The sequence below is a fragment of the Equus caballus genome, chromosome 5, assembly GCF_041296265.1.
Source record: "Equus caballus isolate H_3958 breed thoroughbred chromosome 5, TB-T2T, whole genome shotgun sequence".
Lineage (NCBI taxonomy): Eukaryota > Metazoa > Chordata > Mammalia > Perissodactyla > Equidae > Equus > Equus caballus.
Genome location: NC_091688.1, coordinates 101,218,097 through 101,239,135, shown reverse-complemented (window position 1 = coordinate 101,239,135; position 21,039 = coordinate 101,218,097). Strand labels below are relative to the sequence as shown.

The 21,039-nt window shown below is 37.6% G+C and overlaps 1 protein-coding gene across 11 annotated transcripts in view; it reads left to right on the top strand.

Annotated features, from left to right (window-relative positions):
• The window catches only part of RAVER2 (ribonucleoprotein, PTB binding 2), a 93,913-nt gene that overhangs the window by 39,473 nt on the left and 33,401 nt on the right, over positions 1-21,039 (top strand). For 4 of the 11 annotated variants that reach the window (XR_011438903.1, XM_023641950.2, XM_070267547.1 and 1 more), the window contains exons 5-9: positions 5,285-5,411; positions 12,738-12,823; positions 14,532-14,597; positions 14,756-14,867; positions 17,456-17,724. Coding sequence is in view for 9 of the 11 variants with exons in the window: in XM_023641950.2 (XP_023497718.2) it covers positions 5,285-5,411; positions 12,738-12,823; positions 14,532-14,597; positions 14,756-14,867; positions 17,456-17,724 (660 nt within the window). In the remaining 2 variants the exon portion in view is untranslated. Of the gene's footprint in view, positions 1-5,284; positions 5,412-12,737; positions 12,824-14,492; positions 14,598-14,755; positions 14,868-17,455; positions 17,725-21,039 lie in introns of all 11 variants that reach the window. The other 7 variants (XR_011438902.1, XM_070267548.1, XM_070267545.1 and 4 more) reach the window with 3 other exon arrangements.

Below are 21,039 nucleotides of genomic sequence, written 5' to 3'. Positions count from 1 at the left end.
TGTCCTGACTAGCACTTCCGATACTATGTTGACTAAAAGTGATGAGAATGGGCATCCTTGTCTTGTTCCTGATCTTAGAGGAAAAGGTTTCAGCTTTTCACCATTAAGAATGATGTTAGCTGTGGGCTTGTCATATGTGGCTTTTATTATGTTGAGGTGTGTTCTCCCTACACCCACTTTGTTGAGAGTTTTTATCATAAATGGATGTTGAATTTTGTTAAATGCTTTTTCTACATCTATTGAGATTGTTGTATGATTTTTATCCTTCATTTTGTTAATGTGATGCACCACATTGATTGATTTGTGGATGTTGAATCATCTTTGCATTTGTGGAACAAATCCCACTTGATCATAGTGTATGTTTCTTTTAATGTATTGTTGAATTCAGTTTGCTAATGTTTTGTTGAAGATTTTTCATCTGTGTTCATCAGGGATATTGGCCTGTAATTTTCTTTTTTGTGGTGTCCTTGACTGTTTTTGGTATCAGGGTAATACTGGCCTCATAAAATGATTTTGGAAGTGTTCTCTCCTCTTCAATTTTCTGAAGGAGTGTAAGAAGGATAGGTTTTAATTCTTCTTTGAATGTTTGGTAGAATTCACAGTGAAACCATCTGGTCCTGGCTGGCTTTGTTTGTTACTTCCCACTGGTAATCAGTTTGTTAAATTTTCTATTTCTTCATGATTCAGTCTTGGAAGGTTGCATGTTTTCAGGAGTTTATCTATTTCTTCTAGGTTGTTCAATTTGTTGGCATAGAATTGTTTACAGTAGTCTCTTATGATCCTTTGTATTTCTGTGGTATCACCTGTGACGTCTCCTCTTTCATTTCTGGTTTTGTCTGTCTTCTCTCTTTTTTCCTTGGTGAGTCTACCTAAAGGTTTGTCAATTTTTATCTGTTCAAAGAACCAGCTCTTGGTTTCATCGATCTTCTCTATTGTCTTTTTTAGTCTCTATTTCATTATTTCTGGTCTGATCAGATTTCTAACTTGATTGCATTGTGGTCAGAGAGTCTAGTCTCTAACGTTGACTGGGGGCGGAGGGTATCGTGGCCTCTTTTGTGGCTTGGTACGTGGCTGATTTCTGTGAGTGTGCCATGTCTGCTCAGAATGGTCTACTTCTGTGGGTTACAAAGTTCAATGTACACATATCCGTGTCTATAAATACTAGTTTTGGCTTAATAATTGGCACTCATATTTTCCATATCTTTGCTCATTTTTTGTCTTGTTTGATCTGTCAGTATCTGAGAGGCATGTGTTAGAAGTTGTAGAATTGGTGATTTTTCTATTTCTCCTTATCTGTCGGTTGTAGGTCCATATGTATATGTATAGCTCTATAAAAATATATATACATATATATGTATTTAACTTTATCAGAGTATTATATATAGTATGTAATTATGTATAGATATATTTGAAGATATTGTTAGTTATTAGGTATACATTTGTTTGCAATCATTGATTATTTTACCAGTGTGTATATTTTTCTCCTTGAATTTTTTTTTTTGATGTTGGAATTGCTAGTTCAAATTTGTTTTAGTTTATATTTACCATTTCTTTGTTATCAATCTTGCTTTACATTTTGTTTTAGGTCTGGGTCTTGTAACTAACATATTCTACCTTTAAAAAAGTCAAATATTATTTGTCTTTAATTGGCACATTTAGACCACTGATATATGCATTGATTATTACTCTATTAGAATCATTTCTGTCATCTTATTTCTTGTTTTCTTTTGTTTTTGGTATTTTTTTAATTGAGATATAATTGACATGTGACATTAGTTTCAGATGTACCACATAATGATTTGATATTTGTATATATTGTGAAATGATCACCACAATAAATCCAGTTAACATGCATCACCACACATGCTTACGCATTTTTCTTTTGTGATGAGAATTTTTAAGATCTATTCTCTTAGCAACTTTCAAATGTACAGTACAGTTTTATTAACTGCAGTCACCACACTGTACATTACGTTCCCCGGACTTAGTTATTTTATAATTGGAAGTTTGTGCCTTTTGACGACCTTCACCCATTTTGCTCATGCCCTCAGCCTCTGCCTCTGGCAACCAGCAGTTTGTTCTCTGTATCCATGAGTTGTCTTTTTTTTTTTTTTTAAGCTTACTCATGTAAGTGTGATCACTTGGTATTTGTCTTTGTCTGACTTATTTCACTTAGTATAATGCCCTCAAGGTCCATCTATTTTGTTGCAAATGGAAAGATTTCCTTTTTTATACCTGAATAATGTTCTGTTGTACATATATACACACATCTTCTTTATCTATTTGTGCGTCGATGGATACTTAGGTTGTTTCCATATCATGGCTGTTGTGAATAATGTTGCAGTGAACGTGGGAGTGCAGATACCTTTATGAGTTAGTGTTTTCATTTTCTTGGAAACAATACCCAGAAATAGAATAGCTGAATCATATGGCAGTTTTATTTTTAATTTTTTGAGGAACCTCCATGCTGTTTTCCATAGTGCCTGCACCAATTTACATTCCCACCCACAGTGCACAAGGGTTCCCTTTTCTCCACATCCTCACTGACACTTGTCATGTTTTCTTTTAACTGTACCTTTTACTTTTATTTTCATTTCCCTCTACTGTTGGATAAATTAGAATTTTATCCCTCTGGTTTGAGAGTGATATGTTCTATTTTATCCTACTTGTGATTGTCCCTAACTGATGAGCTCCACTAGGTTTATCAATGTCTCTTTCTTCCCACTTCACTTATTCTAAACTCCGTCCTGCTTCCTCCTTCCTGCTCCACCTTACCATCAGATTGATGTCTACATTTTCGCTTTAGAATTGCCTTAAATATTTTTGGTTGTTTGTTTTTATGGTCCTGGCTTTTTGTACAAGATTAAAATTAGCTATGATATTACATACCTTAATTTAATGTATCATGTAATATCATCTTGCATTTATTTCTTTTCTCATTTTCAGAGAGGATATTCATGTGATAAAAACTTTTGAGACCGTATGGCTGGAAATATTTTTATTTCTTTCACGTATTTGGGTAATAGCTCAGCTGAATATGAAAATCTAGATCCACAGTTCCTGCAGCACTTCGGAAACATGAATTCATTGCCTTCTTGAATCCAGGGTTGATGCTTTGAGGGAGAATATGCTATTAATCTGCTTCTTGTTCCTTTGGAGATATGTTTTTTCTCACTGGAAGCTTTTAGAACTTTTTCTTTGGCTTCGATGTTCTTAAATTTCACACCAAAAAATGTGACTAAGTGTATTTTTTTCTTTATATATCATATTTGGTACACTGCAAACCCTGGTCTCTAATTTTTCTTTAATTCTGGGAAATTCTCAGCTGTTGTTTCTTCAAAGATTTCCTTCTTATTTTCTTCACCTTCAGGGACTCCTGTTACGTAGTGACACTTCTCCTTCTGGCCTCTTCTTGCCTGTCTTTCTTTTGTGTTTTGTTGGCATTTTTCATTTCCATTTTTCTTTGTTTACGTTTCTTATTCTGCATCCTTTGCTGATGTCTTCTGGGAATTTTCTTGGACCTGACCTTTCAGACCACTGTGTTGTTTTTCAGTCACATATGTTCTATCTAACCTATCTGCTAAAGGACAGGGTAAAGGTTAAGAATAATGCTTTATGGGTTGCCTCAGTTTCCTCATCTATAGAATGGGGATAATAATACCCATCCTCCAGAGTTGTTTAGGAGGATTGAGTGATCTAATCCATGAAGATGCTTAGAACAAGCCGAGTATATAGTGGGTAAGAGCTGCTGTTGCATTTTCCCAACCTTTGTGTTTTACATCCTGCTGTTTCTGATTGGTTATTCTTTATAACCGTTTGTCCTTGCTTGGTACTACCAATAAAAATCTGTTATCTTTTTTAGGATGTCTATTATGTTTATTTAACATTCTTATTATTTCCTATCCATTAATTCTGCTTTGTCTCTTATAAGTAGTTCGGTGTGTTGCCTTTGTTTTTTAGTGCCTACATTCTCCAGATGTCTAGTTATTTGGTTCTGTGAACACATCGTTTCTTTGGGGGGTGAGTCAGCTTCCTTGAATGTGGGTGTTTAGAGGGTGAGGGGTGGGGGATGGACAGGGGAGAGCTAAGGCCGTTCTTAGCTAGGGCTTAGGGAAGGCGGGCAGGGACCTAGGGCAAGGAACCATCTGGCCTTGACCACAGCCCTCGTTCCACCCCAAGCAGACAACCCTGCCCCTAGAGAGCCTTTCTTAGTCTCCACTCCCAGCCCTGCTCTTTCCCAGTTCTCCCTTCCTCAGTATAGCTCTCCTTCCAGGCACGTGGGAGGAAGGAACTGGAGAAGGTTGGGGAGGCCAGAAGGAAGCTTTCAGCCATCACTGGTCCACCTGCAGCTAGTGTTACCTGGTCCCCATGTCTCTGAGTTTATGTGCCACCCTGCTGTTCATTCGTTGGTCCTGTGGTTGTCACTGGACGGAGGCTGCTGGAGGGTGATGTGGAGGAAGCAGCAGGGTTACACAGCTAAGGCCTTCCCCAAAGCGTGCCGGCTGTGGATGCAGGCTCTCACGCTCTGCTGGCCCACCTGGTATCTTTCCAGCGGGCGCTCGCTGGTCTTGTGTAGGTTCTCAGATCCGTCGCCCCCTCTCTCTCAACTTCACAGCGTCTGGACTGAGAGGGATTCCAGTTGTCCTTGTCAGTTCTCCATTTCCTCATGGCTAGGAGTTTACAGTGTTACTATTATATCATTATATTAATATTCTCATCTATCAGGCTGGTTTTTTAAAACTGAAAACAATTTCATGTTTTTAGGGAGCTGCTCAATTACGCACCTGTAAGGCTGGTTCATCCTTTGTCAAATTAGAGGGTTAAGTTAATGAAATAAAGACCTTTATTATAAGATAATTTTGCTTTATGAGGCAACCCTAATCATTATTAAACTTTAGATCAACATTATAGTAAGGCTCTTCTGTAGTGTCAAAGTATTCATATTATGTCAACAAATTATCTCACTGTTAATAAATTCAGATTCCCTTGGCATCTTTCTACTTGTGTGAAGAGATTTATCCCACTAAATTGTGAGTCCTCTTAAAGCCAATTCATATTTGACTGAGACGTTCTATGAGGATTTCAGTAGATGTTGTATGGTAGAATATTTAACATTATAACTAGGAATCATGGTAGAATGTATACAAGTGGATAACGTTAAGCAAGTTGTGTTTGTCATAAGATAGGTCTCATCAGATGGATGAGAATTTCTGGAAGGAAGACTTTAAAATTTTATCTTTGTGCTTATCCTTGTTCTAATGTTTCCTCTCTCTCCTCATTGAAGATGCACAGCAGTCAAAAGGGCTTACTCCCAGAGCCAAATCCAGTGCAAATTATGAGGAGTTTGAACAACCCTGCCCTGCTCCAAGTTCTTCTGCAACCGCACCTCTGCGGGCGAGCCCTGAAACCAGGTAGGCACGGGCGTGCTGAGTAAATGCAGAATGTTGCCGGGAAGTTAATTGTGCTGTTGTACATGAAAAACATATTTAAATTAGTCCAAAAGTTTTTAGCTTTTCAAGAACTAATGATCTGAGGTAATATGTTTTGACTCCTTTTGGTAGATACCACCTGCTTATGGATTTCCTAATTTTTTTTTTTTTTTTTTTACCATTAGTAAGTGTTAAATATTAAACCTTCAGTTCAGTTCCTGGTTGACATGAATTCGTAGACCAGGTAATAATTAACACATTACATTGTTACGGCCTCTAGTAACAAAGGATATGATACTTTTCTATGTGTGCTTTTGCAGAATTACATTGTTGCAAAGTGCTAGAGGTCTGTTTCTTCTTTGCTCTTACATTTTTTATTGTAAAATTGTTTCACTTTGTAGAAAATGTCAAAAACATTATTTTCTAAGTGTTACGGAAATCTTTATAGTATGAGTATACATTAAATATCTACCTGTTTAGTATTCTTTCTCTGATGAGAGCTTATTTACCTTCTGAAATGCACAACTGTATATACCCATACTGTATATTTTATCATTATGAGGAAATGAATGCCTATATTCAGCACTAAGGTTTAGAGTACAAAGTTTATAGTAAATATATTCATTCTGTTTCAACCCCAACTGGGCCAGCACCAGCCAGTGTACTGCAATTCAGTTCTAGCACTAACTGCCCAAAGTTAGCACAGACCCCACAAATTAAGGGCTTTGTCCCCAACAGGTCTGCCCTTACTTCAAACACCAGCCACAAGTTCAGGGGGTCCCCAGGCCACCTGTTCTTCTGACCAACTGGCTACAAATTTGGGGATTCCTACAGGCCCCTCAGGTTCGGTAATGCACTAGAATGACTCACAGAACTTAGGAAAGCGCTGTACTTATTATAAAGGATACGACTCAGGAACAAGCCAAGTAAAGAGACGCCTAGGGCTAAGTCTGGGAGGGTCCTGAATCAGGGCTTTTAGGCTTTTTCTCCATGGAGTCAGCGCACATTGCCCTCCTGGCACTTCAGTGTGTACAGCAACCAGGGTGACTAACCTGCTTTCTGCTGGACTAACCTCACTGTCCAGAGTTGTTATTGGGGTTTCATTATGTAAGCAGGATTGGCTGTGTTATTCGACTCAATCTCCAGCCCCCTCCTCTCCCTGGAGGTCAGGCAGTGAGGCTGACATCACATGGCTCAGAGCCTCAGCCCTCTAATCACGTGGTTGGTCTCTAGCATGACCAGCCCCCATCCTGAAGCTACCTAGGGGTCTGTGTTAACATAGCAAGGACACTTCTGTCACTCAGGAAATTCTGAGGATTGAGAGTTCCTTCCAGGAACCAGGGACAAAGACGAGTTAAATTACTTATTGTACAACAATATTCATGTTAAGTACTTCATTTAGTCATCAGTTCTTTGTGTGTGAGAAGCAGCTGTAGATGTTTTCTGCTCAGCCTATTATGTGGTCAGACATCTCTCCTGCGATTTTCATGGTATAGAGAAACCCCTTTTCTGTCCTGACTACTCAAAGCATAAGAAGCTCATTATTTCCCAAGGCAACCTATTCCCTGGTTTGACAAATTTAATTCCTAGAAAGTTTTTCTTTATATTAGATGGTAATCCAATACAACTTTTAGCCACTTGTTCTAGTTCTGCCCCTGAAGAAACACAGGTTAAATCTGTTCCTTCTTCCGTATGAAAAGCCTTCTAATATTTGAAAACAACCACTGTGAAACCTTTGTCATCGTTGGTTTTCCCTGTCTTCTATTCTCCAGACCAGTGATCTCCTTTTATTTATTTGTTTTTTGAGTATACAACCCTATCAATAAAAGAAATTTTGAGGAGAGCCCCAATGTATACGGTATATGTATCAATTCTATGTCAGTTATGTAAATGCACCCTTGTTGACCCTTATGGTAAGAAATGATAAAGCTTAAGATTTTCATTTTTAAGATGAAAGTAAATATAAATAACAGTCCTAATATTTTCTCTCTACACCTCTCATACCTCTTGGAAGCCTACAGTTCTACATTTGACCTTCCATACCATGCCGTAGGATATGCTCTCTGAATCTTCCTACAAATTGGCCCCTTGTAGACATAGCCTAGGTTTTCTACGTTGTCCTGCAATGTGGTGTACACAGGCATGAACTTATCCTCTAGATGGGTTCTGATCAGCACAGAAGGCAGTGGGATTTCCTTCCTGTGATCATTATATTTCTATTGATGCAGTCGAAGATTGTATTAGTGTTTAAAGAAGTATATCACACTCTCAGGTCTTTTAGGAAGTATTGTCCACACCTTCGGACTCTGGGCTACCTTTAGTAACTCCTCCCCAAAATTATTTTTGTCTTTTTTTTTTTAAAGATTGACACCCTAGCTAACAAATGTTGCCAATCTTCTTCTTTTTTTTTTCTTTCTGTGTTTTTTTCCCCAAATCTCCCCAGTACATAGTTGTATATTCTAGTTGTGGGTCCTTCTAGTTGTGGCACATGGGACGCCGCCTCCGCGTGGCCTGACAAGTGGTGCCATGTCCGCGCCCAGGATCCAAACCAGCAAAACCCTGGGCCTCTGTAGCGGAGCACATGAACTTAACCACTTGGCCATGGGGCTGGCCCCTTGTCTCTTCTTTTTATCTAAGAATACATATTCTCCACTCTACTTTTCTACTCAGATTGATGTATGACCATAGGAGATCATGCTTCTTTATTTCAGTGCTACTTTCACAATTTTAATTAAGATGTTTCAATATTACACTGATGGGGAAATCGTTTCACCAAACATGGCTTGGCTTTGTTTGTGTCGAGTGGAGGGGAAAAGGATTAAATCTGTGCCTCACTCAAACATGCAAAGCTGCTGGGCAATGTATGGAAAGTTTCTTGGTGTTCGGGAAAGACAGAATATCTTATTAATTAATAAGTTCCATTGGTTTTTCCTTTACTACGTCTTAGCTGTATCCCTTACTGTAGGCTGAACTCGTCACAGAGGCTCTGAACAAATGGGAATAATTGTACAGAAGCATAATTCCTTATAATTGTATATATTATATATATATTTATATTTATACCCTTGCCCTACTTCTTTCTCATTGTATCATTTTTCAAATAACTTACATGCATTCATTTGCTTGTTGTCTGTCTCTCCCACGAGAATGGAAGCTCCACAATGGCAAAGATTTATCTGTCTTGTTCATCTCAAGCACTTAGAACAGAGCTGCTGGTTATAGTGAAAGGCACTTAAATATTTGTTTACTGGTTAAACCCCTTCCTTTACATGTCCGTTTCAGAGCTTGTACATACCTCGTTTCTCACATGTGGTCTGGTCTGTACTTTCCTAACCACTCTTCTTTTCTGCCCTCTTTTCTCTCTAATCTAATCTGTACACGACCATCAGGTTGATTTTCCTCCCAGACCCAATTTGATTATGTTATTCTGACCATACTGATCTTTTCTCTTTAATTCAGGTCTTTTAACTGCCTTCAAAAATACAATATAATGTAAATATTCTACACTTCTTTCTTTACGTATGTGTATTTTTAATTTTAACTATCATGTAAGTCCTTATGGTCTAAGTCGTATTTTAGTTTCATTGAGGTATAAGTGATGCACATTAATCTGTACATATTTAAAGTGTACCAATTGATAAGTTTTGACATATGTATAACTCCTGAAACCATCACCACAATCAAAATAATAAACATAGTCGTTACTCTTGAAAGTTTCCTTTTGCTCCTTTGTCATCCACCCCTTCCTTGTCCCCAGGAAACTGCTGATTTGCTTTCTGTCAGTAGAGAGGAGTGACAAATTTTCCAGAAATTTATATAAATGGAATCACACAGTATGTACTGTCTGGCTTCTTTCACGCCACTTATTATTTTGAGATTATGCACATTGCTGCATGTATCAATGGTTTTTTCCTTTTTAATGCTGAGTAGTATTGCATCTCACTTTGCGTATTCATTGACTTGTTGAACAATTAGGTTATTTCCAGTATTAGGTCATTATAAATAAAATTGCTGTGAACATTTGTGTACTAGTCTTTGTGTAGACTTAGACTTTCACTTCTCTTGGGTAAATATCTAGTTGTGGAATGACTGGGTCATATGGTGTTTGTGTGTTGAAGTTATTAGAAGCTCTCCCAGCTGTATTGCAGTGTGGTTGAACCATTGCACATTCTCACCGTCAGCATCCAGGGCTGCTTTGCTCAGTATCCTCACCAACACTCATTATGTTGATCCTTCCATTTTAGCCTGTCCATTGGGTGTGTAGTGCCAGCTCATGGTGGTTTTAATTTGAATATCCCTTTTGACTAATGATTTTGAACATCTTTTGGTGTGCTAATGTGCCATCTTTATTCATTGTTAATATTTCTTTTTAAATATTTTGCACCTTTTAAAACTGAGCTCTTTGTCTGAAGTTGTAAGGGTGCTGTGCTCTAGATCCAAGGCTTCTGTTGAGTATGTGGATTTGCAAATATTTTCTTCCACTCTGTAGGTTGTCTTTTTATTTTCTTAACAATGTCTTTTGAAGAGCAAAATTTATGATTTTGGCAAAGTCTGATTTATTATTTTTTAATAATTTATACTTTTTGTGTCGTATTTAAGAAATCTTCGTCAAATTCAAGGTCACTAAGATGTTTTCCTCCAGAATTTTTATAATTTTACCTGTTACATTTAGATCTATGATCCATTTCCAGTTACATTTTTCTTATGGTGTGAGGTAAAAGCTCCAAGTTGATTTTTTTCCCACAGTTGTTCCAGTATCATTTGTTTACAGAGATTGTCCTTTTCCATTGAACTTCTTGACACCTTTTTCAAAAATCGATTGAACATATATGTATGGCTGTCTCTCAGGACTCTATTCTGCTGATTTAAATGTCTGTCATTAGACCAAGACTGCATTGTCTTAATAAATGTAGCTTTATAATAAATCTTGAAATCAGTTAGTAAAAGTCCTCCAACTCTATTCAGTTTGTTTGGCTATTCTAAGTCCTTTGCATTTGCATATAAATTTTAGAATCAGCCCGTCAATTTCTATGAAAAATGTCTGCTGGGAATTTGATTGGGATTGTGTTGAATCTATATACTAATTTGGGCAGAATTGACATCAATTTTGAGGCTGAGCCATAAATATGGTAAACATATATATCCATTTATTTAGGTCTTCTTTAATTTCTCTCAGCAATATTTTGTAGTTTTCAGGGTACAAATCTTACACATATTTTGTCAGAGTTACCCATAGCATTTCACTTTTCTTGATACTATTTTAAATGGTATTGCCTTTTAAATTTCAATTTCCTATTGCTTTTTGCTGGCATATGCAAGTAGAATTGATTTTGTATATTTATCTGATATTTTGCAACCTTACTTATTGTTTCTAGTAGGTTTTTGTACCTAGAATTTTCTATATAGACAATCATGTCATCTGCAAATTAACAGTTTTACTTCTTCCTTTCCGGTATCTATGCCTTTTATTTCTCTTTCTTGCTTTATTGCAATAGGTAGAAATTCCAGCATCGTTTCTGCATCGAACTGGTGTGAGTGGACATCCTTGCCTTGTTCCTGATCTTACAGAGAAAGCATTTCTTTTTTTTATTATTTAATATAATGTTAGCTATAGTTTTTCATAGGTTTTCTTTTTCAAGCTGAGACCTCTCCCTTCTATTTCTATATTGCTGAGAAATTTTATCATGAGAATTCTTGGAATTTATCCATTGCTTTTCTCCATTTATTGAGATGATCATATGTGGGTTTTTTGGTCTGTTATCATGATGAATTACATTGATTGATTTTTTTAAATGTTAAACCAACCTTTTATTCCTAGGGTAAACCTCACTTGGTTGTGGTAATATATTATAATCCTCTGTATGTGTTGTTGGTTGATAGTTTTGTTCAAGTTTTCTATATCCTTACTGATTTTCTGTCAATGTATTCTATTAATTATTGAGGAGAGGGGTGGGGCTCAGTGGGAGTCCTAGCCAAGAGGTAAGAGTGAGGGCAGTTAGATGTGAGACTGGATATTTTCAGTGTTTTGATTCTGGTTGGTGTTGTTTTAAACTGGGAAATATTGTATTCACTAAAGCTGTGAGAAAATGTATTGTAATGTTTTATTAAAAAAATATGGTGACTGCCTAAAAAAAGAGAGCAGGTGGTGTTGAAATCTCTAATCATGTTGTGGATTTGTCTACTTTTCCTTTCAGTTCTAGAAGTTTCTGCTTTATATATTTTGAAGCTTTGTGTTTTGGTGCCCAGACATTTAAGATTGTTGCATCCTCTTGATGAATTGACCCCTTTGTCATTATGAAATGACCATCTTTATCCCTCTTTCCTAATAAACAGCGTTGTCTTTTGTAAGCAACTCATCCTAATGATCTAATCTTCTCACCACCTAGAGTGAAACTCGCTCGTTCCAAAGAAAGCACTTTCTAATGGCCAGTTTTCCAAAGATGTAGTGGACTGCCTCAGCAAGTAATAAAAATTTGAAACAGAGTTTTTGAAGCATGAGAACTTGTAGGGATGTTACATATAAATTCCAAATATTTTTGGTCAATGAATTATATGCTTTTGAAATACTTTCTAAACCTGACCTTCTATGATTCCAATTAACTATTGTATTGCTAGGGAATTTTGTATATTTTGACTATTTCCAGTTACTTAGATACTTTATAATAAATTAGACAAAATTGCTTCTTATATTTTTGTGTCTCATGGTTCTTTTTGTCTGTATATTATCTATTTTGAAAACATGACTTATGATATGCACTCTGGTATTTGTACTCAGACAAACTTGATAAAACTTCTAGTTACCATTTATTCCTTTTATCAACTGTGTACAGTATTGTTTCTTTTGTTTTTATTGTGTAAATATTTTTCAGGTACATATATTCTCTTCTCAATTAGATTGTAAGCTTTTCAAGGACAAGATTGTATCTTATCCTTCCCCTCCACCCCATGCTAAAATATCCCAAAAGCCCAACGAAAATACTGAGCAAATAGCATGGGTTCAATTAGTATTATACTTATTAAAAGATGGGATTCATTTTGTTGCACTAATGATAGAGAAGAGAAAGGCTGGGTTTGGTGTTTTACCATTATGACAGGTGGTTTTGGAATTTTAAATCAGATTCTAGGTTTGAATCACAAGGAAAAGAACTTGTCCCTTTTTGTGCATTGACAAGGTCAGTGTATCTTGAACTTCCAATGGATTTGTTAAAAGTTAAAGAAATACTCATTTACCCTTTTGGAGTTTGTTTTATTTATTTTTTAATTCCATGTGTATCATAACGTTAAGTTTTTACTTCTGTTTTCTTAAAGCAGTTCTTGGAACCCCTCACAGCTTGCCGCATCTGATGAACCCACCCATGTCTCCTGCATTTTTACAGTTGAATAAAGCACATCAGGTATCTAAGTAGCATTGAGTACTGAAGCATCCAAAATTTAGAGTGAATATTTCGTTTGTTTTTATCACTTAAAGTTCTTAAGAAGTTACGTATTTTATTTTTTAAAAATCCATAGTAATAAGTGTAGCTGCATAAAAACATAACATAACTTGAGTACATCAGATCACATTAAGCTGATCAAAGCAGCATAGTTATGTATATTTGTTGGTTCCTATTTGTAAGACTTTAAGACGAGAAGAGGTGTATTTTGTGGTATATTTTTCTAGAAATTAGTAGTTCAAAACAAATTTTCTTATGTGGTCTTAACTCAAAAAAGTATTTACAGAATGAAAAGAATAAATGAATGAACAATAGCTCTTAATTCTTAAAATTTAATCAGTTTTATAAAAATAATTCATGTATTTTTGAGAGTGAAAAATATTTTTCTCACCTTGTTCGGATAAGTTTTTAAAAATGTGTTTGTATATGTAAATATCCATAATACTGGAAATAAAACATTACTCATTAATTTCAGATACTGTTTAAGGCTGTATCTATATAGAAGCCTGGTTACAAGTCAAATGTAGCGTATAACAGGTGCTTGATGTCTGGTCCTAAACCCAGCTTTTTAAGGGGAAGCTCTATCTTTTATTTGTTTTTCATTCTTAGATTCTAATGTAGGGCATTGTGCATTGCAGGGTCTTTATTCATTCATCTACTCAGCATATTTTATTGGGAATTTAATATGTGCCAGACACTGCTAGTCACTGAGGCTACAGCATTGAACAGAATATCATAGTCCCTTACAGAATTTCAACAAATAGAGAAAACAAACACCGAACAGCTAATTACAGTAAGGTGTAAAGAGTGATATGAGAGGGGAGTTCAGAGTATTGACCATACTCCCTTTATTTTAGAATAAAGACCTAAATGCTTCGTTTTGCCTTTATGGCCTGTCCTGGCCGCCCTCTCCGCTTCTCATGCTCATTGGGCATCACTGTGCCGGCCTCAGTGGCCTGCTTTTGGTCCTCGAAGGACCTCGTTCTCTTCTCTTTGGTCTTCGCTCCTGCTGCTCCTGCCTGGAATGCTTCCCACCCAGCCCCCAGAAACCCTCCAGACGTCACCCAGTTACTCCTCTGCAGCCTTCAGATCTTGGTTCCTCAGGGAGGCCTTCCTTGAATATCAATCTAAATCAAATTCCCCCATCACGTGTGCTCTTGGCTCCTCAGGTTTGTCTTTCATACACTCATCACCATTTGTAATTACATGTTTGTATAAGTAACTAATGTCTGCCTTCCTCAGGGGACTCTAAGATCCGTGCGGGCAGACCCCACTGCTGTATTTCTCACTGGGTAGCATGGTGCCTGGCACACAGCAGTGCTCAGTAAATCCTTGTTGAGAAATGGAATGAATAAATCAGTGACAGAATGACACCAACACGACAGCCACGTAGCGGGGAGGGAGGGAAGGAAGGATGAAGGAAAAGAAGGACAGGATGTGGCATTACGTGGTCACATCTTGTATATTATTAAAATAATTAGTTACTGTTGCCTGAAGGTGGAAAGTGGGACATTAAGAAACTGTTACTTTTGTCCTCATCAACTGAGGAATTGAACTTTGAAATGAATTGGGTTTTACAACAAGCAGCTTTTCAAAATTAAGCTAACTTAATGTTTTGTGGTTTTCACAGAGCTCAGCTATGGGTAATGCTTCTAATTTGTTCCTTCAGAATCTTTCTCATGTACCACTGGCACAGCAACAATTAATGAAACTTGAGAATATTCATACAAATAATGTAAGTATGGTATATTCTTTCTTTTGAAATGAGCTCATTCCTGTTCTGTAATCAGGCCGGTGGTCAGATTACTTATGAATTTTCCTGTGTGTAGCCTTTTTGTTAGGTTATATCTGGTTGCTGTGGGCAAAAGTCTTCCCTCCTTTCTTCTTTTGCAGAAACCGGGCTTGCTCGGAGATCCGCCAGCTATGGTGGTGCAGACCGCAGTGGGGATGGGGTCCGCGCTTCCACTGAAGGCAGAGTTGGGCCATCATGGAGAAGCACATAAAAGTAAATGATGTGTGTTTACTGAGAAGTCCGTAAATAGTCAGATTTGAGATGTAAAGGTAGTTTACATATAATCTGCTTTCATTTACAGGAAGGTCATATTTGAGTTTTATTCAGTCATTTAAAATTTCAAGAGCCCTCTTGGCTTTTTTATTTGTAACATTAGAAAACTATCAGTAAGTTATTAATGGACTTGCTCCCATACCAAGATAAGATTTTCCCTGCTGGATATGCTTTAATATTTGATGAAGACGCAACTAGCAGCGTGAGGCAAAGACACAGATCTATTTGAGACCGACATGCTGCCCACTGGGCTGACAGCACACTGCATAGGGATCCATTTAATTTTGCCCGGATAGGAAAACTCTTAGCTTTTTGTTTTGTTTTGTTTTGGTGAGGAAGATTTGCCCTGAGCTAACTTCTGTGCCAGTCTTCCTCTATTTTGTATGTGGGTCACCACCACAGTGTGGCCACTGCCGAAGTGGTGTAGGTCTGTGCCTGGGAACCACGCTCAGGCCGCCGAAGCAGAGTGTGCTGAACTTAACCACTAGGCCATGGGGCTGGCACCAAAAACCCTTAGCTTTATAAAGAAATATCTGGCACTTATAAATTTAAAATTTGATTATTTATTTGTATGATTTTTCAAATGTGATCTCCAAATTAGTAGTAGAAGAAAAATAATAATAAGTGTACTATGTGCTTCTGAAAAGATGACATTTCAATGGAATAGTGTTTTCTTTTTAGAGAAACAGGAGCATGATGGTGTACCTAGAGTTCTGATTTGAATGTGATTTTGAAATTTTCAGTTTGAGTTTGATTGAAATTTGTTTGAAGTGAGCATGCTGAGGGAAAAGAGAAGGGTCACCAGTAATGAAGAGAAGGAGTCAATTAAATAGGAGTAGCATATTTAACCTCTTGTGCATAAAACTAACAAGTCAAATGATTAAATAATGTACTCAGTTCTGACTATTGAAATTAACTGGGCAGAAGTTAAACCGGGATACAGACAGGTGTGGAAATTTTTATGGTATGATGGAGTCTGTCCTAAAAATTAAATTTTGCGTGACTAAAAGCCTATGCAAATGTTTATGATTTGTGTCGGGTTAAATAATAAGCCATTTGCTTTAGCATCGATGCTGCACGGACACTGAAAATTCAGTGTCGCAGTGTTTAGTTCTATCTAAAAGATAAGACTAAATTTTCCCTCTCTAAATATTGAGTACTAAAAATAATTTAAGAGATTTGTTTAGTGAATTTGTAAAGTATAAATTTGACTTAAAGTAGTTTATCCAAATTAGCTCTTTTCTTTTAACTTTGACCTAAAAAGTGGAATGGGTCAGAATTTTCTTATTAAAACTTTCATTTCTTCCAGAATTTCTTATTTCCTGTAAATAAAAATGTCAAACTTTCATGTGTTAAATTTGGTGCTTATGTATTCACAAGTGTTGATATTTTGTAAACCAGTGGTGTGCTGATGCTTAAAAACGAGCTCTCTAGGTTACAACAAAGTCTTGCTTTGTAGCAGTTGTGGGTCTGTGTGTGTGAACACGCCGCCCATGGCCACTTTCAGGTTACCTGTGTGAAGACATCGATGCCAAGAGCTGGACAGAGAGACATACAGTTGGCTCTTAGGAGCTGTGCAAGCCAGCTGACCAAATTTATTCTTGTATTTAATCCAACTTTGTTAATATTTAAGTGTCAGAGAATTTTTTCAACTGGAGACTGACTTAATTATTTTCTTTAAATATGGAAGCAGGCAAATTCCAGTGATTGGGCATAAAAAACAGCACTGATGTGACTTAAATGCCCAAAAGTACATAATTTTTTTTTTTTTTTAAGATTTTATTTTTGCCTTTTTCTCCCCAAAGCCCCCCGGTACATAGTTGTGTATTCTTCGTTGTGGGTTCTTCTAGTTGTGGCATGTGGGACGCTGCCTCAGCGTGGTCTGATGAGCAGTGCCATGTCCGCGCCCAGGATTCGAACTAACGAAACACTGGGCCGCCTGCAGCCGAGCGCGCGAACTTAACCACTCGGCCACGGGGCCAGCCCCCAAAAGTACATAAATTTTGCTCTCAACTTCTAAAATATACAATTAAAATTTGGAACTAAAAAATATAATATCCTTGAGATTATCCTGGAAGTTATTGAAGATAGGAAAAGGATGGGCGCCGGCCCCGTGGCTGAGTGGCTAAGTTCGAACGCTCCACTTCAGCGGCCCAGGGTCTCGCCGGTTCGAACCCTGGGTGCGGACGTGGCACTGCTCATCAGGCCATGTTGAGGCAGCATCCCACATGCCACAACTAGAAGGACCCACAACTAAAAATATACAACTATGTGCTGCGGGGCTTTGGGGAGAAAAAGGAAAAATAAAACCTTTAAAAAAAAAAAGAAAATGATGATTATTACTATTAGAGGTTTTTGTTTTTCCATACAAGAGCCTGCTAATTTACAAGGTGTAACCTCACCTTTTAAATTTAGCTGTTCTCTAACAGGTAAAAAGTAGGTTTCTGCACATTTCGCCCATAATTTGACAAAATCAAAAGGACTGTTGTGAATAAGCCTCGTCTTTTTGCATTTGTGCTTCGCTGCAGCGTCCGCTCTGCTTCCAACTCAGACCACGGTAACAGCCGGAGTGGGCGTGTTGCCCTTCCTTCCGAATCAGCAGAGGGCCAGCCGGGTGGGGCTGGCGCTCGGCAACGCTCAGGAGAAGCAGCCCCCCTCGGTGGGCACGGCGGACCGGGGCTTCTCCGGGTCGCTGGCATATCTCCAGAGCTGGCCCAGCCTTCCGGCTCTGGGCTTGCTGACGGCTCACCAGAGGCAACAGCAGAGCCAGCCACACAGCCCGGAGATGAGTTCAGGGGTAAGAAAACCGTGTCCGTGCACGTGTGCATGCTCACACGAACACACACACTACACCTGTATGCTGCATGTGTATGTACATACTACACGGGATCTGAACCCACAAACCCCAGGCCGCCAAGTGGAATGTTCGAACTTAACTCCTACGCCACTGAGCCAGCCCCAAAAATGAATTTTTTAAGTCTGTTATAAAATAATTTAAATGTGAATTCTTTACATATATTTGCTTTTCTGAAAAGTTTGAGATAGTTTTAAAAAATGCTTGATGTTTTAAAACTAAAGTGTAAACTAGTTTAAATTCAAAATTTTATGGTTTGGAAAACCTTAGGAGTATCAGTAATACTTACCCAATTATATAACGATTTTATTTATAAGGCTTTCTAAGTAAATAATAATGCTGTTCTTTAAAATATACTCACTTTTCTACTTTAAATATATATTCTCTAGCCAGTTAAAGTATTATTTTAATATTTAAAGGCAGAACCAATTTTATTTTATCTGAAAAATGTCAAAGTCAGTTACTAAACTGTGTTCTGTTCAGAAGAATCTAATCTCTGTTTTAATTCTGTAAGTTTTTACCCATTTTATTGGTTTATAAACCACTGACATTTGTAAATGTTATAATTAGTAAGTAGAATAAAGTACATTTAATTTTTATTTTATTTATGCCCTAAAATATCCTTTGGTTTGTAAGTGGTATAAAACTCAGGCTATAAGCAGCATGTGAGGGAAAAAATGTGTGTAGTTGTATTCAAATGTTGAAATAATATTGAGTTTGTAAGAGGTTTTGGTGTCACCTAGTCATGGGAGGAGATGTGGATAGAAAGCCCTACAATCGTATCCTGAGAAAGCTAAGCAATTTTTCATAGAATGAGTTTTAAAAATTTATATGTGGTATTAATTGCTTGGGTTACTGAGCAAAATTAAACAAATAGAACCCATATATGAATATTCTGTCTTTTCGAACACACTCTTTAATTCATTGAAAGCACCGGGGTCTTTAGAAAAACTGGATTTGAGGTGATTCCCACAATGGGCAATGAGAGGCTGTCTGGAAGAAGACAGCCACAGTGGGGCACGGCCTGGAAAACAGGTCCTGGGAAGAAGAATTGAGGGAAATGGATGTATAGACCTTGAAAGGGTTGACCAGCTGGGTATATATTTTCTAAAAAATTCACAGAGCCAGCCCTGATGGCCTGGTGGTTAAAGTTCAGTGCACTCCTCTTTGGTGGCCCGGGTTCAGTTCCCAGTCTCGGAACCACTCCACTCATCTGTCAGTAGCCATGCTGTGGTGGCGGCTTGCGTAGAAAACCAAAATGACTCACCACTAGGATATACAACTAGGTACTGGGGCTTTGGGGAAGGGAAAGAAATATTCATAGGTTAGTCACATGGTATTTTGTGCTCCTTTAGTGGTCAGAACTGGTCCAGTAAGTATGACATACAATAAAGCGGGTTTAGGCTTAATATAACTAAGAATAGTTGAAGCTTTCAAACAAAAAGTTTGACTATTTCACCAAGATGCAAATGTCATATCAGGTAGGACAGTTAAGCAGACCCCAGGTGAGCATCTCTACAGTTTCCTGTGGAAGTGATTCCTATTTCTGACAGTAGGAAGTTGGACCAGGTAACTTCAAAGTATGTTTTCCAGGTAGGTAGCAGGATGCTGGACTTTGTTAAACTTTGCTAAACTCGGCTTTAGTTTTTAGACCTGCATCCTTAATATTATGTTGACCAGTGAGTGTTGATTCTGTCTTTTTGTCAGAATCACCTCTGGACTTTGAAAAAAAAAATGGAGAGGGCTAAACTCTAACTCCCACCCCTGAGAATTTGATTCAGGGAGATCTGTATTGTAAGCATATAATTCAGAGTCATTAAGTACTTTCACGTTGTTTTGCAACCATCACTGCTATCCATCTCCAGAACTTTTTCGTCATCCCATACTGCAACTCTGTACCTTTTCAGCTCTCCATCTTCCCTGCTCCCCAGCCCCCAGTAAACACTGTTCTGCTTTCTGTCTCTGAATTTGACTGTTCCAGGTACCTCATGCGACTGGAATGATATGATATTTGTCTTTTGTGTCTGGCTTATTTCTCTCAGCATAATGTATTCAAGGTTCATCCATGTTGTAGCGTATATTGGAATTTCCTTTTTTTTCCTTTAAGGCTGAATAATATTCTATTGTGTGTGTGTGTGTATATATATATATATATATACGACATTTTATTTATCCATTCATTTGTTGATGGACATTTGAGTGGTTTCCATCTTTTGGCTTTTGTGAATAATGCTGCTATGACATGGTATACAGATAGCTGTTTGAGTCCCTGCTTTCAATTCTTTTGGGTGTTTACCCAGAAATGGAACTGCTGGATCATATGGTAAATTTATGTTTAATTTTTTGAGGCAGTGCCATTCTATTTTCCATGCCCACCAGCAATGCACAAGGTTCCAGTTTCTCTGCATCCTCACCAGCATGTGTTGTTTTCTGGTTTTTTTGATAACAGCCATTCTAATGGGTGTGAAGTGATGTCTCATCATGGTTTTGATTTGCTTTTCCCTAATGATTAGTAATGTTGAGCGTCTTTTCATGTGCTTATTGGCCATTTGTATATCGTCTTTGGAAAAATGTCTGTTCATATTCTCTGCCCATTTTTTTTTTAACTTTTTATTGACATTATGGTAGTTTACAACCTTGTGAAATTTCAATGGGACGTTATTGTTAGTCCTGTTGTAGGTGCACAACTTCACCCTTTGTGCCCTCCCCCATCCCCCGTTTCCCCTGGTAACCACCAATCAGTTCTCTTTGTCTATATGTTTAACTTCCACCTATGAGTGGAGTCATACAGAGTTCGTCTTTCTCTATCTGGCTTATTTCACTTAACATAATACCCTCAAGGTCCATCCATGTTGTTGTGAATGGGACGATTTTATCCTTTTTTATGGCTGAGTAGTATTCCATTGTATATATATACCATATGTTCTTTATCCAGTCATCAGTTGATGGGCACTTAGGTTGCTTCCACGTCTTGGCTGTTGTAAATAATGCTGTGATGAACATAGGGGTGCATGGGACTTTTGGAATTGCTGATTTCAAGTTCTTTGGATAGACACCCAGTACTGGGATGGCTGGGTCATATGGTATTTCTATTTTTAATTTTTTGAGGAATCTCCATACTGTTTTCCATAGTGGCTGTACCAGTTTGCACTCCCATCAACAGTGTATGAGGGTTCCTTTTTCTCCACAACCTCTCCAACATTTGTCACTTTTTGTTTTGGTTATTTTTGCCATTCTAACAGGTGTAAGGTGATATCT